Raw genomic sequence first — 27,425 nt, 5'->3', positions numbered from 1 at the left:
ACGAAAGCAAAAAAAAAAAAAAAAATATGGAATGCCAGTGCCTCTAGGGATTGAAGAGGAGAAAAACAAACCTGCAAACCTCAAAATATTGCTAAAAAATCTGCACAAATCTTCTGATTATCATCTTCTCCCATTTCAAGCCACAGATATCTTTCACCCTCTTTATTCAATCAACAAGCATTTACTAAGCTTCTACTTATGTACAAGGCACATCACAGATGCTGAGTTATAAAGGTGAAGAATCAGGTATGCCTGATTTGCAGCAACATGGATGAAACAGGAAGGTATTATGCTGAGTGAAATAAGTCAGTCAGAGCAGGANGTGAAAGGCACTGAGGAGGGCACTTATTAGGATGAGCACTGGGTGTTATATATAAGCAATGAACCACAGGAATGTACCCCAAAATCCAAGAGCACACTTTATACACTATATGATAGCCAATTTGACACTAAATTATAATTTAAAAAATAATAAAGTGAAATAAAAAAATAAAAATAAAATAAAATAAAGGTGAAGAATCAGTCCCTAAACCAATGGTACTCACAGTACAGTGCAAAAGACAGTCATGTAAAAGACAAACACAACAGAAGGTGGTGTTAGTCATATTATGATTATATCAAGGAGCTCTGAGACCCAGTGAAAGAAGTTTCCAAACCTGCCAGTGGTAGAGGGAGAAAGGCAACAAGGAAGAAATTACTGCCAAACCTGCAAGGAAAGAAGCCCTGACAGAGGACATATCAAGGTTGAGAGGATAGAAACAAGAGAGAATGTGGCAGTTTCCAGAGCCACAGGTAGTTGAATTTGACTGGAGAATAAGGTCAAAGGCAGAATGTCAGAGTACGAAGTGGGGTGTTATATTTAACATTAAGATATCTGACTTTGTACCATAGTCATTGGGAAGTTACTACAGGAATGAGGCAGGCAAGTGACATGATCCAGAGAATGGATATTCAAGAGATATTCAGTACTGGGGCACCTGGGTGGCTCAGCCAGTTAAGCCTTCAACCCTTGATTTCAGCTCATGTCATGATCTCATGGTTCATGAGATTGAGCCCCATTTCAGCTATGTGCTGACAAAACAGAGCCTACTTAGGATTCTCTCTCTTCCTCTCCCCTTACCCCTCCGCCACTCACACACATGTGCACACACACATGCTTTCTCTCTCTTTCCCTCTCTCCCTCTCAATATAAACATTAAAGAGAGATATTCAGTAGTACAGTCACTAGAACTCTGTGAATAAAGGTGAAAGGTGAGAGAGGAGCCCAAGATGACTCTCAAGTTCTTGACTTAGGCAACTAGATGAATGGTGGAATTATTACCTGAAATAGAGAATAAAAAGCAAGGAGCAAATTGGGTGTGAGAGATAATAAAACCTGTTGCAGACACCCTGGGATGGAGGTGTCAATAAAAAATCCAGGTGAAAATACCCAGAGAAGAGTTGGTTATACACTCCAGAGCTCAGGAAAGAGGTCTGGGACAGTTATNGTGTGTGTGTTTGGGTGTGTGTGTGTGTGTGTGTGTGTGTGTGTGTGTGTGTGTGTTCTGAGTGTCATGTAGGTAGAAGTCAAGTAATGGCATTGGATGGAGAAAACAAAGGAAAGATGTAGGAATGTAAGAGAATCTTAGAGGAACCTCAGATGTTAAGGATGAGTCTTCTCCTTAAAGCAAGATTATTGGTGGTGGTGGTGGTGGTGGTGACTGTTGCTGTAATTATTAAGATAAATACAGAGAAGTATTATTTTGCAAGCATTTAGGATTCCCTCACACACATACATTTTCATTAAAACTGGGCAAAAAAGCATGTAAGAGGACATACCTTTCATGATAGCTACTACATTTCACTATTAGTCTGAGTTTTTTTATGACCCTGAACACATGAACAAGGGTTTTACTTTAGACTAAAACTTCAAAGGCTGGCAGAAAATTAGAGCAAGAGGAGGAAACAGGAACTTGACAGTTCTACCACATCTAACAATGTAGAGGACACTCATCTCCTTAATTTTAATAAATGGATAAGCTTTTACTTTAGTAGTTGAACTTTCTTGTTCTGATGATAACAAATGATTCTCTCCATTCATCTCTGGTCATTTCACTTAAGTCGAACTGCTTCTGTACTGTTGGAGGGAACAAGCCTTTTAGTTTTCCCTTCCATTTCCTTCATTTCTTTTTTGCCTTCCTCTCAAATATATTTCTTAACTGTTAAGATGTCAGGGATGTTCCCTTTGAATCTCTTACCTGCTGTTTTCCACTTAGCCTAAAATGTTTGCACACATAAGAAACCACAGAAGCTTTATGTTAGTCCTCAGAAATGAATTGTCTCCATAGTAGCAAGAATATTCCACATTTTTCTTGCTTAAACATCTTGGTTTATGTATTCATGGAAGTAAGAAAGAAAAGGAAAGGGGGACGGAAAAGATGAAAGAAAAAAGCATAGAAAGAAAAGATCCAGTATCCTAACCGGACCTGAACTTAATTCCAGTGAGCCTCACAGCTGGGCTTTGGGTTACCTGCCACCACCACAGCTACTCCTGCCTCCTGTCAGGATCGTTATAGGTGCTTCTAAATCTCAACCACTTCATCACTAGGATCAAAGCAATGCTTACCGAGAATAAAGTAACTACATTTATGACACCACAATAATGCTTCTAACAAGGCCAGTCAGGAAATTTCCAGGCAAGAAGGCAATGAAATTTTAAGTAGAACTCCACCCCTCCCTCCCACATACACTGCCACCACCACCACCACTAACAACAAAATGATAAAATAACATTTTAAAAATAAAAAAAAAAAGATTTAACTGCACTCAAAAAATCGTTAAACCCATCTGTGGAATAGAATGGGAACACAGTTTCAGAGGGCAGCGGGAGCATAAGCCAAAGGATTCTTGACTCCAGGACCTATCAAAACCAGCAGAACCAGACAGACATTTAAATCCTGTGGTGTCCCAAGTACAACACACCTACGATACACCAGGCACGGAACACAGGGCTGGAATCAGGCTCTTCATGTGGAACTCGGGGAGGTTAGGAAATGTTCTCCCAGCTATATGGAAACCAATAATCTATGACCAAGCTCCCCTCTCACCTGGGAAACTAGATTTGACATGTCTACCCCTCCCATCCCCAGGATGTGATTTATGAGCAGGGATAATAAGACCTGGTTCTGAACCAAAGCACTTAGATTGAGGCAAGAGCCAAAAAGGGAGTAGAAAAAAAGGAGCAGAAAGAAGGGGGTTCCAAATAATCACAGCCACAAGTACACACACAAAATCCTTATTTACAATGGACTTATACAATTTCTAGAATGCAAATGCAAAGAAAACTAAGCAAACTCAACAAACCAAAAAAAATCAGATATTCAGAGATCTTAATATAGAACGGAAGTGAAACTGCCAACATCCAGGTCCCAAAAGAAGAAATAAATTGATGAAACTGCCAACATCCAGGTCCCAAAAGAAGAAATAAATTGAGAGGAAGAAATATTTAAAGAAACAACAACCAACTCCTCAAAATTCAAGGGTCTTAAGAGACTTCTATTCAAAAAATTCAGAGCGCCAAACAGGGAAATAAAGAAAATATTGCACAATGGAAAGACATTCCATGCTCATGGATTAGAAAAACAAATACTGTTAAAATGTCTATATTACCCAAAGCGATCTATACGTTCAGTGCAACTCCTATCAAAATACCAACAGCATTTTTCACAGACGTAGAAAATCCTAAAATTTGTACAGAACTGCAAAAGACCCCAAACAGCTAAAGCAATCTTGAAAAAGAAAGGCAAAGCTGGAGGCATTATAATTCCAGACTTCAACTTATGTTACAAAGCTGTAAGAACAAAACAATATGGTACTGGCACAGAAATAAGCACAATGAAACAATATAGAAAACCCAGAAGTAAACCCACAATTATACGGTCAATTAATCTTTTTTAACATTTATTTTTGAGAGAGAGAGGTAGAGGGGTAAAGAGAAGAGACACAGAATCTGAAGCAGGCTCCAGGCTCTGAGCCTGATGCGGGCTTGAACCCACATACCAGGATGTCACGACCTGAGCAGAGGTCAGACACTTCGACTGACTACCCAGGCGCCCCAGTCAATTAATCTTTGACAAAGCAATCAGAAATAGCCAACATGCAAAACACAAGTCTCTTCACCAAATGGCACAGGGAAACCCAGACAGCAACATGCAAAAGAAAGAAATTGGACCACTTTCTTACATCATACACAAAAATAAATTTAAAATTCATTAAAGGCCTAAATATGTGACCTTAAATCATAAAAGTCCTAGAAGAAACCATAAGCAGTAACTTTCCTGACACTGGCCAAAGAAACTTTTTTCTAGATAGGTCTCCCAAGGCAAGGTAAACAAACAAACAAAAAAGATAAGCTATTGGGACTACACCAAAATATAAAACTTCTGCACAGTTAAGGACACAATTAACAAAACTAAAAGGCAACCTACAAAAGGGGAGAAGATTATTTGCAAACGATATATTTAATAAAGGGTAAGTATCCAAAATATATAAAGAACTTATAAAATTCAACACCCCCAAAAAACACATAATCCAATTAAAAAATGAGAAAATATGAAACATTTCTCCAAAGAAGACATCCAGATAGCCAACAGACACATGAAAAGATGTTCATCATCACTTACCATTAAGAAAATGCAAATCAAAACCACAATAAAATACTGCCTCACACCTGTCAGAATGGCTAACATCAACAACACACACACAAAAACATGTGTTGGCAAGAATGTGGAGCAAGGGGAACACTCCTGCACTGTTAGTGGGAATGCAGACTGGTGTAGCTACTGTGGAAAACAGTAAAGAGGTTCCTCAAAAAGTGAAAATAGGACTACCCTACAATCCAGCAATCACTACTGGGCATTTACCCCAAGAATACAAAAACACCAACTCAAAGGGAGACATGCACTCCTATGTTTATAGCAGCATTATTTATAATAATCAAGATATGGAAGCAGCCAAGTGTCCATTGATTGAGGAATGGATAAAGAAATACACACACACACACACATACACACACACACATCATATATATACATATATATGATATATACACACATATATATATAAAATGGAAGATATATATAATAGAATGGATAAAGAAGATATATATAGATAGATCTATATATAATAGAATATTATTTAGCCACAAAAGGAATATTATCTTTTTTAAGTAAATAAAAAAGATAAAAATCTTATCATTTCCAACAACATGGACAGAGCTAGAGAATATATTCCTAAGCAAAGTAAACAAGTCAGAGAAAGACAAATACCATATGATTTCACTCATATGTGGAATTTATGAAACAGAACAAATGAGCAAAGAGATAAAAAAGGAGAGAGAGATAAACCAAGAAAAACACTCTTGGGGCACCTGGGTGGCTCAGTCAGTTAAGTGTCCAACTTTGGCTCAGGTGATCATCTCACGGTTTGTGGGTTCAAGACCCACATTGGGCTCTGAGCTGTCAGCTCAGAGCCTGGAGCCTGCTTCAGATTCTGTGTCTCCCTCTCTCACTCTCTTCCCCTACCCCACTCATGCTCACTCGCGCGCTCTCTCTCTCTCTCTCTCAAAAATAAATAAACATTTAAAAAAATTTAAAAAAAAAAGAAACACACTCTTAACTATAGCAAATAACTGATGTTGCGGAGGTGGGTGTGGGGATGGGTTAAATAGGTGATGAGCATAGGATGTTGTATAGAAGGGCTGAATCACTATATTGTACACCTGAAACTAATATAACACTATATGTTAACTGAAATTAAAGTTAACATTTTAATAATAATAAGTAAGATATTTCACATAAGATACACTATTGCACAATTCAAGAATATCAAATACAAAGAAAAAAACAAAAAGCAGCCTGATAGAGCAGATTATACAAAAAATGAACCAGGATGACATCAAGTTTTCAACAGCAACTCTGAATGCACAATGAAGTAATATATTTTTCAATGTTTATTTATTTATTTAGAGAAGGAGAGAGAGAAAGCATGAGCAGGGGAGGGAGGGAGAGAGTTGTAATCAAGATCTGTGCTGCCAGTGCAGAGCCTGACATGGGACTCGAGCCCACCAACTATGAGATCATGACCTGAGCTGAAAACAAGAGCTGGACACTTAACCAACTAAGCCACCCAGGAACCCCATGAAGTAATATTTTAAAGCATTAAAGAAACTTTGAGCAAACAATTATATATTGAAAATGCCATTCATTCAAATGTGAGGCCACAATAAACATATTATTATTATACATAAAAACACCCATTGCCACACAAAGAACTACACTGATAACATTCTTAAAGAAAACATTAGTGTTTAAATATAAGAAGTACTATGGAATGTTCAACAAACTTGATAATGCTATTGTTACTTTTTTAAAACTCTAGGGCAAAAGAAAAGTTAAAAACATAATGAAAACAGTCCAGAACAAAAATTCTGGAAAATATCACATGGTGGGAGAATGTAGCCCAAAGCAGAAGAGAGTGCATTAAATTATTTGTCTTATTAGGGGTGGGGAGAGAAACACGTATAATTAAATATAAGAAATTAAGAGACAAATGAGATGATAAATCCCAAAGTAAGAGCAATCACCTTAGCAACAAAAACAAAATATTGGGGTTTTTTTTTTGAAGAAAAAAAAGCAAGAAAAATCATATCAAAGTTTATTAAATAAAAATTATAAAATAACAGAAATCATAACATAATGATAAATACAATAATATAAATGGATTGAAATCAACAACTGAAAGACAGTGACTTTCAGGGACACCTGGGTGGCTCAGTTGGTCATCCGACTCCTGATTTCAGCTCAGGTCATGCAGTTTTTGAGTCCGAGGCCCTTCACTGACAGTGGAGAGCCTGCTTGGGATTCTGTCCCTTCCCCCCCCCCCCCCTCCCCAACACGTGTTCTCTCTCTCTCTCAAATAAATAAACTTAAAAAAAAAGAAATAGTGACTTTCCGAATGTATTTTTTTATTGAACAATATGTTGACTACAAAAAAAACAAAACATGCTTAAAACAAAAGGTTGAAAGTAAGGTAAAAAGATTAACATGTGCCGGCAAATATTAAGACAATAATCTTAAATTACATGAGAGACAAAGCGGGTCATTTTATATTGATAAAAGGACAAGATGATCCAACAAGAAGATAAGCACCTAATGATACAGCCTCAAGCAGTAAGTAAAACTGTAAGGAAAAACAGAAAAAGCAACAATTGTAATTGGAGATGTTAACACCCTCCTCTCAGATCTACTATCAAGCAGGCCAACAACAAGGAAACATAAAGGTATGGGTAGTCAACATTACAAAGGTGATCTATTTCACAAACACACACACACACACACACACACACACACACACACTGCAATAAGCAGAGGATACAAAGAACACACAGAATAACAACAACAGAATGCAGGAAGAGACCCATAAATACAACTGATGGTTGCCAAGAGAAGAGGGTAAGAGAATGGGCAAAATGGGTGAAGGGGAATAGGAGATTCTGGCTTCCGGTTATGGAATGAGTAAGTCACAGGGATGAAAGGTACACAGCATAGGAAATACAATCAGTGGTATTATATTAGTGATGCAGTGGGGCAGATGGGAGCTACACTTGTGATGAACATAGCATAGTATGTAGACCTATGGAATTACTAAGTCCTACACCTAAACTAATGTAACATCATGTATCAACGATACTTCAATAAAAAAGAACACATAGAATATTTTTGAAGGAAGATTAAAGTCTTTATACCAAAGACTGAATATTATACATATTCTCTTCTCAGATCAAAACTGCAAACTATAACTTCGTAGACAATGGGATAGATTTCACAATTTCTATATGCTGGTAAACTAAATATGGTTAAAAAGAAAATAATAATGGAAATTTTAGAAGATCTAGAATTCAATGATAATAAAAATTTCATATCAAAATTTGTGAAACATAGCAAAACAACATGAAAGAGAACTTTACAGCTCTAAAATGTTTACTGGGAAACAAAAAAGTTCGGAACATTTTTATGCCAATTTTAAAGAGACAATTTTCCAAAATACTGATAGTCAACAGTCACGACTATTTAAACGAATTAAATTTAGAGTAAACTCTCAATAAAACTAGAATTTATTAAAATATATTTGGCATATATTTTTTATTGTAGTGCACTGATTCAAGAGGGTTTGCATTATAATTAATGTGCACAAGCGATGCCAAAAACTAAAAAGCTAATATTCTTAATTATTATTGTTATTAGTTATTGACATTAAGACTTTCTACAGGGGAAAAAAATCTCCAAAGTCACATTGAAAATATCAATGAGAAAATGTGACTGGAAAAAATAAAAACGATGTACAGAGAAGTAAGACTTAAGACTAAACATGATCTATTATGCTTTTGAAGGTGACTTCAATCAAAATTAGGTGGACCCTTCCAGCAGAAGGGGGTGAATAAAAGCTGCTGTGGTTAAAACCCTCTCCTTGGGCCTGAATCCGTTTTCCGGTCATTCTTTATTTTCCATCTTTTAAAATAGGGCTGTCCAGTAATAACCAGTATGGTCTTGCTTAGAGAACTGTGACTTCTTTTCCCAATTGGTATGTCTTCTCTCATGACACTGTACCCAAGGAAGGCTCAAGAACCAAACATTCAGGCTTTATGACCAACTCTGAGGAGGGCTGAGCCGGTGGGAAAGACAGAAAGGATATCGTCAAGAATAAACATCTGTCACAGAAGCGGACAGACAACAGCTTTGGGAACGAAGCTGATGGGACCAGACTGAAAGTGGAAGGGAAGTGGGAAATGCTGCAGTAGGAAGAGCTTCAGGTCTTTGTTTGGCTAACTTATATAAGACTGTTCAAAACACAACCTTTGAACGAAGCAAGAAAATAGTCATGCTGCCCTAGTTTCCACCGTGTGGCAGGTATTATGACATTAATAAAATCTCTTTCGAGCCACAGCCATCTTTCCTCCTAATGTTACACAGGACGTAACGTGTACTGAAAAGGAGAGGGATGCCCCATATCAAATACAGTACTCCCAAATCTATTTCCAGTATTTTGTGACATAATTCCTACTTCACCAAAATAGTCTGAGTTGCTATATTTCACCGTCAAAAAAACAGATTCTAATGCTGCACTGACTGGTGTAAATTAGAATAAGCCTAAATTTGTTTTCCCTCCCCTCAGGTCAGTATGCTGTTAGACTTGGCATTGTAAATAAAACCTAACACTGAACAAAAAATATGGAAGTGACCTGTATAAATAAAGCTAAGTAAGTCCAGGAGCCAGTGAGAAGTGTCAGATATATGAAACAGCAGAAGGAAAACATTTTCCACTGATTTCCATAAAACCAACATAATAGATAGAAGGGGGACCAACAATGGAATTTTAAGGCCAATAGTGATCAAAGAAGTCATAATGATTCAGTGCAGGGGAACAGTTAGCATGCATTAAGCAGGGCTGTTCTCTGAAAAGTGTTAAAACACAGGTTCAAACTATACTACTTGACTCATGAGAAATGAGACATCCTAGAATTGCACGGTGGATCAGAAATAATGACCCATCTAGGATAGAATTCTACTTTTAACAAAGACAACCAAGGACAATCTAGTTGTCTGTGGCCTCACATTTTCTTTTTTTTTTTTTAATTTTTTTTTTAATGTTTTATTTATTTCTAGGAGAGAGAGAGAGAGAGAGAGAGACAGCGTGAGCAGGGGAGGGTCAGAGAGAGAGGGAGTCACAGACTGAAACAGGCTCCAGGCTCTGAGCTGGCAGTAAGCACAGAGCCCGACGCGGGGCTCGAACCCACGAACCGCGAGATCATGACCCAAGCGAAAGACGGACTCTTAACCGACTAAGCCACCCAGGCGCCCCTCGTGGCCTCACATTTTCTACCCAAGTCAAAGAAGTACATCATTACGTCCACTTGCTTCAGACCACTGGGTGAAATCACTGCAGACAGTGAAACATTCAAGACTTCCATCTCCAAGTGAGGAGCATGACTGCCAGAGCAACTTAGATACACTACTCCTCCAAAGGCAGAATTTCCAGTTTCATCCAGCATTTTGTTTTTGCATCTTGTCCATAGTGCTAGCATTCCTGGAGTTGTTGATTTGCAGACATCAGGGTGGCGACATACCCAAATTTACCTGGAGACTGAGGAGGACGGGAAAAGACCACACTAAAACAACAAAGAACAGCCTGTCTCACCTCGGTGGACTACTTGACATTGGTTTCATCCACGTAACCCATTCCTTGGCTGCTGAAGAAAAGTGAACAGGTTTGTTTCTTTACAACCTACTCAGATGCCTGCTTTCAGGGGTTTCTATGACCTTCTCTAACTGGAAGCTGTGGTATACACACAGATGGACTGATGGACACCAGAGAGGTCTGTGAGCAGCCTGGCCGGGAAGGGTCATGGTCAGAGTCAACATCCAATTAACACCTAACTGGCCAAAGAACACCCGGCACTCCCCTCACGTCCTTCCACGCGCCAGTCTACCGCACCTAGTACAGCCAAAGAATGGAGATAACTTGCTTTATGAAGTACTATCAATAGTGGCATTATACAGGCAAAATCTATAGAAAGAAAAAGTCCAAAAGCAAGACAAAAATTAAAGCTGATATCTTTTTCAAGCCAGATATTTACTCTTATCCTCTCCTCAAAACATAGGCCAGAAGAATTACATCATTTTATCTTATACATTAGCTTTCCTTAACTGGAAAGGTACACACACACACACACACACACACACACACACAGAGTTCTTTTCTTAAACTAATTAGAATATTAGAGATGGGTTAGGAAACTCAAAGTTTGGCTTTAAAATTGAACTTTTCAAATTGTTAATGTAATTGGACACCCTTTTTTAAAAAAGCAAATTCACCCCTACTATTCAAAGGGAAATCTTTTTAACTGTCCATAAAGTGGTAGGTGGTAATTGATTACTGTTAGAAAACAGTCTAGGTTCTTTGATCAGAAAATCTTCCGTAAGTCTTCCATTAGGGAAAAAAGGGAAGGAAGGAAGCCTAAGAAATTAACCCTGCCAAATGCCCATTAAGGAAAGAAAGCTAATTGTGTTTCTCAGCAGTGGGAGGTGCACTGAGACAGGTTATAACTGCCAAGTGGAAGAAAAGTTTCCTCAAGTCCCACTTACCCAAATTCTCAGTTCTGCTACAAGTTAAAGCCATGTCATGCTGGGTAGGGGGGGCAAGATGCCCCAGTTCCTCTCATTTCATTTTGCCCTCGTCCAACAAGACAAACGATAATAGGAACCTTAATGAAGCTAAAAAGCATGCAGATTAATGACAGTCAGTGGCTAAATGAGACGAGATCACTTGGGTAATACAATTTCTTTATCTGAAACTATGTCTAGGAAAGGTTATCTCAAAAGAATAACCTCCTACTCTCAATCCCAAAAGCAAAACAAAACTACATATAGATATGCATCTCCCAAAAAGATTGCCTAAGAGAGAAAAAGGGAACTCCTGAACTATAAATTAATGCTTCGCATTAAGGCATAAAAAGATGTAATGAAGTGGCCATAAAATTATAAAGCAAATTTTATTTTCTGTTGCCCAAAGATTTAATAAATGAAATATGATGATTGCCCCCCAAGTCTACCACACAGCTAAGATACACCAAACGTGTATGCCAGGAGAAGCTGATGAGGGAATCAGCTGTGTTAATATCACATGATATAAAACATAAGACCCCATTATAACGTTATAGCAGTAGCTAATAGGCATTAGGTTACAACTCCAGGAACCACCTCTATAACTTGCAAAGGTCGATGGAAGTCTGTAGCAATTCAATTATAAAGTGAATAAGACCGGTTCAGTTGCAATGTCAATAGAAGTCAAAGCAAATTGCTTTACTCTGTAAAGCAGAGAGCATTTTTACAACATCATCACAGTCCTGAGGTATTATTTACAGACTCAGATTTCTGCCTACATAAACAAACAAAAAATATAACAACCATGTACTATTATCCTTAGGAACCAAAAAGTAATCAGATACTGAATCAAACTGTCTTCCATAAACTCCTGAGGAAGCCTGACACTTTGACAGCTCAGGAAATTTACATCACTGCTCAGAACACAAACTGGAGTCCAGCTGAGACAATGAGGGGTGCTGGACTCTGACTATTTACCCATCTTCCTCCCAGCTAGCTGCCTCACCTAAAGAATGTTAATTATCATCAAAGGCCGAATTAAGAAACTAGAAACCAATATGCCTAGGTATTATGCTTGCAAAAAAAAAAAGACTGAGTTACATTTTCTTTGAAAGTATAACATATATGAAAATACATTTGAAGCCCTCTACTTCATACAGGAGGCCCTCAAGAAATAAGCTCAAGTTCTCGACTATTTACAAAACAGTGGGTGGTTTACAACTCTTAACTCATATATTCTTGGCAAAAAAACATGAAATTTTATTGCCCCAAAGTCATGAAGCCTGGAGGCAAATTTGCTGTGATCATAAAGGAGAGAAAGAGCACATGGATTTGAATCCAAGTTACTTTAATTTTTTTTAATGTTTATTTTTGAGAGAGAGAGACACGGATGTGAGGAGGGGAGGGGCAGAGAGAGAGACACACACAGAATCTGAAGCAGACTCAGGCTCCAATCTGTCAGCACAGAGCCATTGCGGGGCACAAACTCACAAACCTCAAGATCATGACCTGAGCCGAAGTCAGTGGCTTAACCAACTGAGCCACCCAGGAGACCCTAAATCCAGGTTACTTTAAATCCAAACATCACCACAAACAATTCTACCAGTCAATAAAGCCCTTTGCTACCTAAATCTTTCCAGTGACAGCAATCCCCAAAATGCTAGGACAATGTGGCTCTGCGAGAGTGGCTCAGGTAGAAGGTGACATATATTAAATCAAACAGGAAACCACTAAGCAGCAAGAGCCCTCCATTCTCACAGTGGCACCAGTGAAGTCTGCCCAAGTCAGCTCATGCCGGAACAGTTGCGTACGCTTCTTGCTAGGGACCTGTTTCATTCCTTCCACTTCAAATCTTAAACTCACACCTAGCAGGCCAAACACCAAGCACAGCTTGCATCAGTGTTGGGCTGAAACTTCTGTGACTTCAACACATAGATATTTATGTGGTATATGTGTATTCATATGTGTTTACATGTACATGTGTCTATAACACTGTGTATAAAAGTAATAAGTATATTATGTGCATAACAAGTGATACTTGTGTATAACAAATAATGTGTATGTGTTTATGACAAGTAACCAGTAATATAGGAAAAAGAGTTACAGGTATGTATAAAGGAGAAAACCATGACTCTCATTCCTTAAGTATAACTGCTGTTATCATAACTGATTAATATGCTTCCAGAATTATTTCTATGCTCATACATTTATTTACACAAGTTTTCCTTTAGAAGATTATTCTGAAAATTCTGTTTACAGCTTGCTTGTATTCACTTGAAAGCATACCATGTGTATTTTTTTAAATAAATTTTTTTAATGTCTATTTTTGAGAGAGAGAGAGAAAGAGAGAGACAGAGGGCGAGCAGGGGAGGGGCAGAGAGGGGGAGACACAGAATCCAAAGCAAGTTCCAGGCTCTGAGCCATCCACACAGAGCTGGATACAGGGCTCAAACTCACAAACCATGAGATCACAACCTGAGCCAAAGTCATCTGCCTAACCAACTAAGTCACCCAGGCACACACACCCCCATGTGTATTATTTCCGTAAAACCATTTTTGTTATCAAGCTAGAAGTCTGTGTGTGGTTAGTAAGGGGCTTCCACCAACCACTTGAGTTGCTACAGAACACGGGCCCTCTTAGGAATACATCTGCACAACAGAACACACAGGATACTAGAGAGCAGTGAAAATGGGGGAGGAGAGCTCCCTGCAGTAACAGGAGAATCAACAATGAGTACATTATATATATTTTTTTAACTAGGTACAACTGGCTGTTTGGTGCAGAAGAAGGTAAGTAAGAATCTATATTCATATCTGCTTATAAATACCTAACAAATTCTGGAACGATGGCGGAGAAACGACCAGGTTAACCACGTGAAACCTCTGCTCTGCGATCATTTCTGACGCACACAAACAGCAATTTCACATGGCACGATCCTACTAATGGTGGTCAGCAATCCAGTTTGGATCTCTACTCTGAAATGACTGTTAAAAAACTGTAGGCTGGGGGCGCCTGGGTGGCTTAGTTGGTTAAGCGTCCGACTTTCGCTTAGGTCATGATCTCGCGGTTGGTGGGTTCGAGCCCCGCGTCGGGCTCTGTGCTGACTGCCAGCTCAGAGCCTGGAGCCTGTTTCAGAGTCTGTGTCTCCCTCTCTCTCTCTGCCCCTCCCCTGCTCATGCTCTCTCTCTCTCTCTCTCTCTCTCCTAGAAATAAAAAGAAAAAATTTAAAAAAAACAAACTGTAGGCTGAACTACATGACATTCCTGATGCTTTAGTACTTTTGACCTACTAAATGAAAAAAAATGTTTTGAAATTGCTGGTATTAGATAAGTTTGGAACCAAAAGATGGCACTTTCACACGGCTCGGGCCAGCACCGTCAGTGACTGCAGACCCGCTGCAGGTGAAGCAGGGTGAGGGGAATGAGCTGCCGGGGCGGAGCGGACACTTATCACTACATCACTGTATACTTTTTGGGGGGGTTTCAAACCAGGGAATATATTATCTATCTTTTATTTTTTTTAATAAAAGGAAGAACAAGCAGGGGGAAAAATACCAGCAAAATCCAATATATTTAGGCAGCATCAAACTGCTGATTACGTTCCCTTTACACATCTCTAACAACCTGCTGTACCACCAGGTACCTGAGAGACCCGCATTACCGCTAACGGAAGACCAGACATTCGTCCATTTTGGTAAATGGCTGCATAAACCACACTAAAACAAACCTATCACTGAAATAAAATTACTGAGCACCCCCTTTTCTCTTTTCTCCTGAAGGGCCCATTTCTGTCACAGTGCATTGTGCCCCAGCTTTAAAACCATACACATCTCTGGCTGTCTCTTCTCCTGCATCTCCTTCACCAAGACGGTTATTCTGATTCCAGTAATTTTTCAAATGAGAAAACGAAGAATCATTCCTAAAATTAAAAAATAAACTGACCTACTGTTTGAAATGCAGAACATCTCTGAAAAGACTCAGAGGCAAACAGGCCATGTGTGTTGACTCAACGGAAGAGAAGATTTCACTCCAGCACGTTAGCCGGGTGGAAAAGGGGCCAAACTGTGGGACTGCTCTGCCTGAGCTCAATCCTGGCCTGGTCACTGGCCAGCTGTGAGACTTAGATGACTTACTGACCTCTAGGCCTCAGTTTCCTGAACCATAAAATAGGGATGAAAATAATACTATCTCTCAGATGGTTATGAGGATTTCCTGTATCTAACCGACATTGCTAAAAACAGGGTCTGGCATATAGTATGGTATATGTAACTGATGGCCATTATCACTCTCCAAATTCTATATCTTGTTCTTGCATTAACTGTTAAAATTTTTAAGAAAAAGAATATACCTTTAAAATAACTAAGCTAATAAACAAAGACTTACATAAATACTATTCTATTCTGAGCCAAAAAGAAAAATAAAATCATGACCATAATCATATATGAAGCCCAAAAAATCATGTTGTTTTTATTTTGAGAGAGGGAGAGTATATGTGCAAGTAGGGGAGAGAAGCAGAGCGGGAGAGAGATTGAATCTCAAGCAGACTCCACACTCAGCACAGAGCCTAATGTGGGGCTGGATCCCCTGGGATCATGACCTGGGCAAAACTCAAGAGTCAGACACTCAACCAACTGAGCTACCCAGGTACCCCATGCTGCTGATTTTAGAGAACGAATACTAGTATGTGCAAAATATCAGCCTGGTAATTCATTTTAATAGGTCTGAAGACTTCTTTTCCTCCAAGAGTAACACTGAACTCCTTCCAGATATGCTCGGAGGATACACAGCAATGCCATGGAAAGCGGATTGAGCCCTCAGAGGGAACCAAGCTGCAAAGCTGCTACTCAGAGTTGACAGAGGACAACCAGAGAGGACTAGTTATAGGAGTGTTCTCCACTGTTGACTGGATTTCATTCTTTTCTTTTCCTCAACAGCTGGTGAGGACTCAGTAAGTAAAAATGAGCTGCCACAGGTTTGTTTTGTTACATTAATTGTAGACAACACCCTCACTTAGTGCTAATTTTTAATCATGGTCCCAAAGAGTTTTCTCTGGGTAAGAGAAGTTACCTGGAATTGGCCATATTGAGATAATACCTTCCCTTCTTTAAGATTTCTGCTCATCTTCCTGGCTATCAAAGAAAACGTTTCAAATCACTCACTCTTGACAGCCTTAAAAATTCTGTTTCATTCAGGATAAACAATACTTTGGTTGGTTTGAAAAGATGTTTCTTAGACAGCCCAGCTACCTCCTACGCTGTAGGAGTTTCAAAAAGGGCTATAAAGAGAATGACAGCTGCTTGAATTCAGAACTAGAAATTAAAATAAAAGCTATTAGAAGTGAAGAAAAAACCCACACCACAGGGAGACAAGCTTTAAAGAATTCTTCTCTCTTCTATAAATTCTAGTTACCTGCCATGAACTTATTTTCACCACAGAAGGAGCTATGTATTTTTTTGAAGGCGTTAAATAAGCCTTTTCCCTCCAGAGAAAGGGGGAAATGTTCATCCCACACAGAAGCATAGTTAAGATTATATAGGAAGTCATATAAGAAGTTGCCGTGTGCTTTGTCACTGACATTAGGGGGGCTGAGCTTCTAGAAGGCTTCTGGGGAGCCACCAATGCAGGGGAGGCAGCTTGCATGATTTATGAGCACGCCACAACTCAATTACAGCCCTGAAGTTTCTGGCTGCCTTTTCCATCCCATTGATCTCATCATTGTAACAGTGAGTTAAGAAATAATCTGTCTACATATACTGTCACTGATTCAAGCCTGGTCTTAGATTTAACTTCACAGTACAGTAATTCCATGTCAGGGAATCATAACATTGCTCTGAAGAAATGTCAAGGGACCTTGGCACTCAGGAAGGTATTANAACAAAGAGTAAAAAAAAAAAAAAAAAAAAAAAAAAAAAAAATGATAGAATCAAGAGAAGATTGCCAAGCTTGAGCCAAAGATCTGTTTGTGCCCAGTTATTTAGGGCTGGTTATAATTCTGAGTCAAGCTGATCAGCTACGCCTACAAGAATATGTCAATAGCTGTAGATTGTCATTGAAAATTCACATCAAGAATGGCTTTACAGTGGTTCTTCTTCCATTCGGGGGATGACAGGACAGTTCAAGTCACTGACAAAAGCATGTTTCCATGAAGGCAGTTTCTAAAGATGCTTTCTTGGGAACTGAGAGTATAGAGTACAGAGCTGCCATGACTGTCTGCTATCCACCCCTGGCTTCTACTGAAATGAATGTCTTAGTTTGGTGGTTGAGTCCCAACCTTTACCCTCCCAGCATGTGAGTGAATGTGGATATAGGTCTGTGTGGTAAAGTAGGGGAAAAGAAATGAGCTCTGCATTGATCACCATTGTGAGATGGACTATTCTTTCTCTAAGAAGACATACCACTAGTATCATTTAACATTTTCCTCTTTCCACTGGCTTTCCATATACATTACTTATACCAATACATTTTACACTATTTTTATTAAACCTATTTTCCAAAGCAGTTACATACAGCACTATGTATTGAAGCTGCTAACAAAATGAGGTATTTCCTTCCTTTTGATGGAAAGGTAGCTAAATATTAAAAACAAACAAAAAACCTCAAGGCAAAAACAAAGATATAAACAAAGACACATTTGTCTATTAGCCTAAAATGTGGCTGACAACATCGTTTTGATTATCTGCCTTCATTCTCCACATCGAGTCAGTTAAGAAGTCTCAACAATTTGCTTTAACACCTGTCCCAGATTTATCTTCTACTCCTAGTACTGGTTCAACACCACACCAACCTAAGCCTAAACTGCTTAACCAGCCTTTGACATGGCCTTCCAGATTCTTAAAGACAGATTCAGTCAGATTAAACTTCCTTTAACATTATTTTCCACATGACAACTCTCCCTTGCTGAAAAACATCAACTTCTCTTATCATTCTAAATATAAGGCACCTTTCTCTATCTTTAATAATAATACTGATAGCAGAAGCTAGGATTTGAGTGTTTACTATATACTAGACACTATATTAAGCATATTAACCAGCTAAACTTTCTCAACCATCCTCAGTAGCACACATTATAACTTCTACTTTGTAATTAATACAGTACTTACAGAGAGTCAACTATTTGAGTAGAATTAGAATAAAACTCCTCAGCCCAGATCTCTAACCATGATTCCTTAGGCTGACCTTCCCTGGGTTGGCAACATCTCATGGGATTCCCTGGTCACTACTCCTCAACACTGCCCCCTTCTGATCAAGCTGGCCTCTTCTTTACCCTCCTGCCTTGTTCTTCAGCATTGCTGCCAAGACTTCATTCAAGCTAGTTTCCTCACCCGAAATCATGCCCCAACCAACTGCCAAAATGGCTCCGCTCTAGGAAATCATGACACTTAGCCCACCTACTGCATCTCTGGGGTTACCTAGGGTCGATAGCCCAGCACTGGTCCCTTGCTGCTAAGCTGTTTCATTATTCCACTCTACAGTGATGAAGGGAGAGCATATTATTAACCCCCTTAAAATGGAAACCATGTGTAAACATGGTGCAGAGTTTATAAAAGCTCTTCAATAGATACATAGAATTCTGATTTTAGTATCCCATATGAGAAAAATCACTAATAAATGATAGAGGCAGAAAAACTCCAAACTGCCAGGGGCATTCCATACTTTAGGGTTAAAAATCCACATTTCTACATATCAAAAGACCTTCCAGGAGCCTCCTTTTTAGCTTTCTATTCTCTTGCTTATGCCTCAATCATTATTCAACAAGATTCTTTCCAAATACCAAAGGTGGCTCTCAGCATCACTGTCAATGATATGGGACATTTAAATGTTAGGTAATCATTTAAAAATCTATCTTGGTATCATTTAGGCTGAATGGACATCCACATACAATTTATTTATCCAACTCTGATTTTAGAGACTGATCCATATCACAGTATGTTCCCCCTTAGAACAGAAGGGAAACGATCATGCTTCGTTGTTTATCTATATCTCCCTTTTAACAGTTACATTTTCACTTTATGCTTATAAGGCTCTGCATCCTTGTCACACTGTAGGACTACAATAACACATGTTCAACAAAATGTGCTGCAGTTAGCACGTCTGGGATCCAAGTGTGAGAGTGCCAACCCAACGATACCCAAGTAAGACCTACTCCATAATAATATTAAATCTTGCCAACTGGCTTGCAAGATGATTCTGTTTTCAACTCGCTATAAATCATATTTTTAAGTTGCCTAAACAAATAAACTGCTAGACCATGTAGAAAAGAAGATGGGCAACAGAATACCTAACTACTCAAGAAGATAGAAATAAAAACTAGTCCTGTGAATGCCTCATTCTGTTTAAAATTAGAATTAGCATAAAGAAAAAAAGAGCTTGGTCAAAATTTAGATGACCACCATCTTGTCTCCCACTCCCCAAATCTCTTTTAAAATTTTTCTTTTGCCTTGAATGAAAATAACAAAGAATATATCTCACATAGCTTCATGAACTTCCCTTGTACTTGGGAGAATTACAACAAAAACAAGAGTGTCTCTTTACATAAGAGGTAATAAAGACATAAATATGGAATGAGTAGGAGAAAATGAACATACATTATAAACTTGTCTGGAGTTACTTTATTATGAATTCTAAGAAAATAAAAACACAGATCATTTGAGAATGAAAGTAAACCTCTGATTTTTAGTTACCCTTTTAGCGCTTTCCAGTCTATCTCATATTTTTCTATTTCGCCAAATCTCTTAACTTTGAAGTTCATGAGGTTATTAAATGCTATATAAAAATGAACAATACGGTTTCTACAATATAAAGGTAAGACCTTTAGTAAAGATTTAATAGCTGCTCTATTTATTTTTTAATTTTTTAAAATGTTTTATTTATTTCTGAGAGAGAGAGGGAGAAAGAGAGAGAGACCACATGAGCAGGGGAAGGTCAGAGAGAGAGGGAGATACAGAATCTGAAACAGGCTCCAAGGCTCTGAGCTGGCAGTCAGCACAGAGCCCAACGTGGGGCTCGAACCCACGAACTGTTAGATTATGACCTGAGCTGAAGTTGGACACTTAACCGTCTGAGCCACCCAGGTGCCCCCAATAGCTGTTCTATTTAAAGAAATCTAGCCAGATAGTATATCCATTTCAGTTCATATTAATCATCATCAAAGATCCTTAAGCAACTAACTGGAATTTTAAAGCCTTTTGCAAATAGTAAGTTTAATATCATTTAATCATACATTACAAAGAAAAATAACATAAGCACTGTGTATATAATATGGATAAATGTGCCAAAGCCAATTAAAGTCTTTAACAGTAAAGATACTAGGCATCTTTAATTAAATTGGTCACCTCTCAATTGGGATGGGGGTGGGGTTGAATATATCATCATAAAATTCCCGTCTAACAGCAGAGGGTTTCTCTCTCATTTTACGCCAGCTTGGATTCTCTGCTTCCAGGCCTATCCTGCTTCAGCTCATGTAATAGGCTTGCTGACTCTTTGTTAATAATGACTTTTTAATCTGCCTGATGTTAAATTGAAGCCAATTCTGAATGTTTTCCAGGGTTGGCTACTTGGTACATCACTTAGTTTTATACTCTACTCAATGGAGAAGAAGAAATAACATACTACAAACACTTAACTCAAATACTATATCTGTGACCAAATCATAAGACTGAAGAAATTCTCCAGTTGTCTAATCTAACTCCTTGGATCTTGACAGATAATCCACCTAAACTTAAACCAAAACTGTCCTGGATTTCATTAAGTCAAGATTAATTTCGGGGCACCTGGTGGCTCAGTCGTTTAAGCATTTGACTTCGGCTCAGGTCATGATCTCATGGTTCATGGGTTCGAGCCCCACATCAGGCTCTGTGCTGACAGCTAGCTCAGAGCGGGGAGCCTGTCTTTGGAATCTGTGACTCCCTCTCTCTCTGACCCTCTGCTGCTCATGCTGTCTCTATCTCTCTCTTAAAAATAAATAAAACATTTAAAAAAAAAGATTTATACTACAGTGCATAAATGGGAGAAAGGACATATCTACATTTAAAAATCTCTATCAGATTCACCTAAGCTACAAAACTGGGAAGAACAACCCACCGAAGTTGACTGTACCGCATACTTTACTAATCCTAGTGAAACACAGACATTGACTCTACTACCACCGATAAGAAAAAAATATTAAAAAATTTAAACTTTTCAAAACCTTCAGATTGACAACTATAGAATTCAGGCTACTGGAAAAAAAAAATTTAAGTACTAGTTAAAAGAACAGATTTTTTTTTGGAAGGGGGTAGAGTTTTCAGTATGCTAAGTGATAGGAAATAACACAGATTTTTAGTATCCTTCCCCTGTATAACTCCTTTCAGAACCTCTCCTCTTCATTTATCCCCACTACCCCACCTTTTTTTTTTTAAATACAATATGTAGACCCTACTCTGTTCTCCCTGAAATAATTCTTTCTGACACAACCTGAGCTTCATTAAAGCTTAGCTACAAATAATGGGGGAGGGGAATAATTACAGTTTTTAATTGCTTTATCTTATGATCTCTAAGATAAACTAAAATTACTCTGTGACAAAATCATGGGCTTTCCTAATTCTGACAACCTGCAACAACAAATTCCAAGGCTACACTTAAGAAAGATTAATGTAAAGTTATAAAATACAAAATGTAGAATAAAACTTCATATAAATAATGAACATAAAAACCGACTAAAGGAACTGAATATTTCACAATCTTTTCCCCCTTATAATCAAATAATTAAGAATTATATGACCTAAAAATCTAGGAAAGCTATGATTATATACCATCTTGAGCTTTCCCATAAAAAATGTGCCAAGCACCACTTCAGCAACTTCTTACTCATTAATGATCACTTAGCAACACAATGGTCAAAAGATCAGTCACCATGTATATGTCATTGGATATTATGATTCAAATCCTTAAAATACAAAAAAAGTAGATGTGATTCTAAGACAAAGAGTCACTCTTTGGTCATTTCCTTTATGAAATAAAGCCAATTTAGTTTTGCTCAAGGGCCAATGCAGATTTTATTCTATGTCTCCTTGACTTCTTTTTCTCTTCCTACTTCCCAACATTCGCCTCCTTCACTATTTATTAACACTTCCACCAGAGGACTAGTGAGATACAAGAAAAGGTGCAATTCAAACCAGTCAGTTTTACTCCTTATTAGCAACTCTGTTGAGAGAGAGTGAAAGTGAGAAAAAGAGAGAACACAAAACTTAGGTGGGATCAGAAGTTGAAACTAATGTCTAAAAGGAAGCTCTGAAATTATAGGTTGATTTTAATGATTCGTGTCCTTCCTCTGGAAAATAAGGACCTGACTATAAAACTAATAGTTGTATTCTATGATGCCCATCATAAACAATGTGAAAGAATACGGGCACACCTTAGCCCCCCACCGTGTTATTACAGGAAGCATTTTTTTTTAATGTTTTTAAATGTTTTATTTATTTCTGAGAGAGAGAGAGAGAGAGAGAGAGAGAGAAAGCGTGAATGAGCAACCGAGCGTGAGCAGGGGAGGGTCAGAGAAAGAGGGAGACACAGAATCTGAAGCAGGCTCCAGGCTCTGAGCTGGGTATCAGCACAGAGCCCAATGCGGGGCTTGAACACCCGAACTGTGAGATCATGACCTGAGTCATAAGTCGGATGCTTAACCAACTGAGCCACCCAGGTCCCATACAGGAAGCATTCTGAGTCCTCCTGCAGAGACTCCTGAATCAGTGGTCACTTCTTGCATGGATCTTTGGATTTAGCTGCCTGGATATTTGACTGTATAGCTCCTTATGATGAAGGTACTGCATTTGTTTCTGTCTGCATTCTCTTCCTCCCTCTGACAATCACCTCATATTTTCAAACCAACATAACTTCAGTAGCTTGCAAGGATAACAAATGAAAGATACAAAAAAGAAAAAAAAGGGGATAAGAAAAAGAAGAATGAAGATTAATGTCAAATTCAGGAAATGTCCTCAACAGGTCCCACAATCAGAGTCACAGTTTCAGACATGCCTGCTGAACTGGAGGTTCTGAGCCACGATCATCTTACCCTCCATGCCAATAACCACATGATTGCAAATCGGCAATCAGTAACTTCTATAAGGCACACAGTCTTGTTTTGTAGACATCAGTGCATAAAATTCACATTTCCAAGCTTTCTTTAAAAAAAAAAAAAAACTAGGCAATCTGACAATACTAAGACAATGTGGACGCATGACAAGTAACTGGAACATGGCGGCCAGGACAGGACGGAAAAACTTCCATTTGCCAGAGTCCCACTGCAGCTTAGTTCACAGGGTCTGACCCTTGAAAGCAGGTCACTTCGTCCGCCTGTTGTATGATGAGGCACCCGACCTCATGAGAAAGTCAAAAAGATGGGCCAAGTGAGATGCAGAAGCTCTAAGCTTCAGTGCACCAGAAAACTATGCCTTTAATCTCGATGCATTTAACATTAGACTATCAGCTCCTCTCAAAAGATCTGCTTTAATTTTAGTTCCCCTTCCATTTGTCTCAGAGTTATGTAACCTCACAGGAGGTCACACAAGTCTCCCAAAAAAAGAAATTTAAGCTGCCTTTTAAAAATAAAAAAAGAAACATGCATAACAAATAACAAACACAAACCTGAAACTCGCATTTTCTCTCTGACAAGAAGGCTTTACCCTCCCTGTTAATCTCAAAAAATTGTCATCTTAAGGGGAAAAAACATTAAAACACAAAGGAAGGAAAACCATGCCCTTCCCTGAAAGACATATGATATGCCATACTCTCAACATGCTGTCGAGCAGAAAAATAGAATCAGCATCTTACCATCTTCCAACTCCAGACAAAGATTATACACAGCCACGGGTCTCTTAGTCCTCTGGCCTGGTCTCTTCGATTGCCTTGGTGGCGCATTTGGGGGTGATGTTGACAGGGAGGCTGGCTCCGGGAATGTGGCATCGGGCAGGGTTCTAAATATCTGCCATCAAAGCATAAAGGACATTAATCGTTTCCCATGAACAGAAACCTGCGTGGTGCAATAGTAAACCCGTACCAAGCAACATTTGATTTGGAGCTCATCCAAGACAGGCTGGAGCCAAAAATCCATTCCTTCAAATTTTGGGTGCAAGTCATAAGCCTTTATTTTTTTAACAGAAGATTTCAAAATATAAGTTCTCATTAAAATTAAGTGAAAANGGGGGAGGGGGGGATGGGCATGGAGGAGGACACTTGTGGGGATGAGCACTGAGTGTTATGTGGAAACTAATTTGACAATAAACTATTAAAAAAAATTAAAAAAAAATAAAAAAATAAAATAAAATTAAGTGAAAACAATGTCCAATCATTAGATTTCAAACTCAATTCATTCCCAAACTAAATATGTATAATTATCTTTACCAGGTGTAGACAATACCCACAAAGAAAGTAGCTATTCACCCATAAAGAAAGTAGCCAGGATGAAACATTAAAAGCAAATATCCCATTTAGTTTCATACAGGGTTATATTTATGCCAAATGCTGGTCTCAATTTTTTTGTTCAACTACATAAACAGAAACATATGACTGCAAATATTTTTTACACATTTAAAAATAGCCTATGCTTATGAAATTACCTTTCAGATTCCCATGTACATTTTTCATAAAATGCTTTATAGATTTTATCAATTACTACCCTCCAACTTCCCTTAGTAATTTCCCTTCCATTTATGAAACATAGAATATTAGCACATTGATAATCTACAATGTCATTCATATATCAGCAATAATAACATTAATTAAAATGTGCGGCTTCTTTGCTTAGCAATTTTTTTCTTTTGAGAAAAGCAATCTGGACCATAAAGGGAAGCACATCATGCAGAGGTGATTTATAATAGACGTTCCACAGCTGCCAAGACCAGAGTTCAGAGGCTTCCGGTCCCCAACAACACTGGATACACTTCAGCCCTCAATGAAGTCATAAAATAAAACATTTAGACACACCAACCTAATAGACACTGCACCTCCAAGAGGCTGATGCTCCCCACGTGAAAGCAGGAAACAGGAAGAAAGCTAGCAAGCATTAAACAAAACAGAAGTATAAAACACAATAAAAAAGGCACTGTGGGAAAGCCCCACTGCTGCAAGGAAATGATTATTTACATACTGAAATAAAAAGGGCATGTGAACTGTGCATACGAGTGAGGGGATCCCATATGCATAACACATTTAACAACTAACAACTATGTCAGAGTTACAATCGCAAAGTCTCAAAGTTCTCACCTAGAAACTATTATATACCAATAAAAATAGACAATTTCAATAGAGCACTTGCTTTATATAGTACCACACTGCCCCCTCATGTGTAAATGGGATACAAAATGATTTAAATTACTGTGGATAAATATTTGCTAGGAAAATTTAATTTAGTGCTCCAACTGGTAACCTGCTAACACCATATTTCCACAGACTCTGTGTTCAAACAGGGCACTCCGGCAAATAGCAAACTACTTATCTGCCTTAAAAAATCCTCTGCTGTCTAAACTACTGTCCACAGCTGGATTTATTACCATCTGTCACTATTCAAATTAAGGAAGGTTGTGGAGTGGTGGGAACAGGAGAGAAGTTAGGTTGAGAGGCACATGACAAAATGAAGGAGAGAAGACAGGAAAACTTACTTCCATTGAGAGAAAATAGAAAGTGTGTGTGGCCAACTTTTGGAATTGCTTCTTAACTATGTTTGATCTTTACAAATATGGGAAGTGGCTCTGGAATAGGTCCTGGAATAGGAAACCAAACAATGCACAGAGCCAATACGCCCAAAGCCTAAATAAAAAGTGGGAAAGTTACATCCCAGAACTGATTCTGGATAGCTGATAATCTTCTGAACAGACCTTCCTCCAAGATCCCCCATGATGATTGTTGTTGCCTCTACACACACCTTAGGGTAACAGGATGGGTAGGAGAGTGGGGGAGTTATGTGGGCGGCTCAAGCTTTCAGAGTCATGGTGGCTGCAAGCCACCAAGCAAGGCAGGACCTAAGAGTGTGACTCCAATGCTCTTAGGGGAAAGAACTAACTTACAACACAGTTTAGTTTATATCAGAATATCTGAGAGATTATTATTTAGCTGTAAAAAGACAAGGAAATCTTGCCACATGTGATAACATGATGGGCACGGACGGCATTATGCTAAGTGAAATCAGAAAGAGGAACACAAATACTTCATGATCTCACTTATATGAAGAATTTTTTTAAAAACCTAACTAATAGGTTAGAACAAATTGATGGTTTCGGGATGGGAGTAGGGGGGAAATGGATGAAGGCAGTCAAAAGGTACAAACACCTTCCAGTTATAAGATAAAGTTCTGGGGATGTAATGTAATGGTGACTATAGTTAATAATACTGTATGGCATATTTGAAAGTTGCTGAGAGAGTAACGTTAAAAGTTCTCATTACAAGAAACAAAAATTATTAAGTATGTGAGGTGATGGGCATTAACCAAACTGACCGTGTGGTAATCATTTCACAATACATACATGTATCAAATCATTATACTGTACACCTCAAATTAATACAAATATTTTATGTCAATTACATCTAAATGAAATTGCGGGGAAATTCTATCTGGGAATGGGGGCTGGGCTTCAGGTTTGTTTGCTTTTCTTGGATTTGCATTTTAAAGCTTCCAGGTGATTCTTCTCTGTAACCAAGGCTGAAAAATACCTATTTAGACAATCATCCTACAACATTCTATACTTGTGTTGGATGGACCAAAGTCAAAATCAAAACATCAGAAATATTATTTCAGAAAACATGGCTCTGAACACACAAAAACAATTCCTTGGACCCTTTCAAGTTGTAACTAGAGTAAAATATGTCAAAGATGCTAAATACCAACCATTTCCTCAACAAACTCCACGTTGTATTCACATTTCAAAGAATTACCCTATCATCTGAGTTAGCTGGTACCAAAGCACATTTGCTCACTTGAGAAGGCACTCTCCTGGGTTTTCACTCTTCTTAGCTATGAAAGTTTAGACTACTCCTTAAAACACGGCACCTCATTTCCTTATTTGTGTATTGAGGGCCATAACACCTAGGTCTCATGTTATTACAAAGATTAAACGAGAACATGTTTATAAAGTGTTTACTACAGCACTTGACACATAACCAGAAATAAATGGATGGTACTGGTATTTGTAATACGATCGCATATGATAATAAAAATGGATTTAGACCTTCATTACTCTGCTCAACCACTGTTTTCAG

At 38.3% G+C, this 27,425-nt stretch overlaps 1 protein-coding gene across 2 annotated transcripts in view; it reads right to left on the bottom strand.

The window, feature by feature from the left end:
* Positions 1-27,425, bottom strand: part of ARHGAP10 (Rho GTPase activating protein 10) — a 313,043-nt gene that overhangs the window by 32,590 nt on the left and 253,028 nt on the right. For both annotated transcript variants that reach the window (XM_077770703.1, XM_077770713.1), the window contains exon 19: positions 24,006-24,156. In XM_077770703.1, coding sequence (XP_077626829.1) covers positions 24,006-24,156 — 151 coding nt within the window. The remainder of the gene's footprint in view (positions 1-24,005; positions 24,157-27,425) is intronic.

The sequence above is a fragment of the Crocuta crocuta genome, unplaced genomic scaffold (assembly GCF_008692635.1).
Source record: "Crocuta crocuta isolate KB4526 unplaced genomic scaffold, BGI_CrCroc_1.0 scaffold345, whole genome shotgun sequence".
NCBI classification, from domain to species: Eukaryota; Metazoa; Chordata; class Mammalia; order Carnivora; family Hyaenidae; genus Crocuta; species Crocuta crocuta.
The sequence above is the reverse complement of the archived record's forward strand: the minus strand, read 5'-3'. Positions and strand labels throughout refer to the sequence as shown.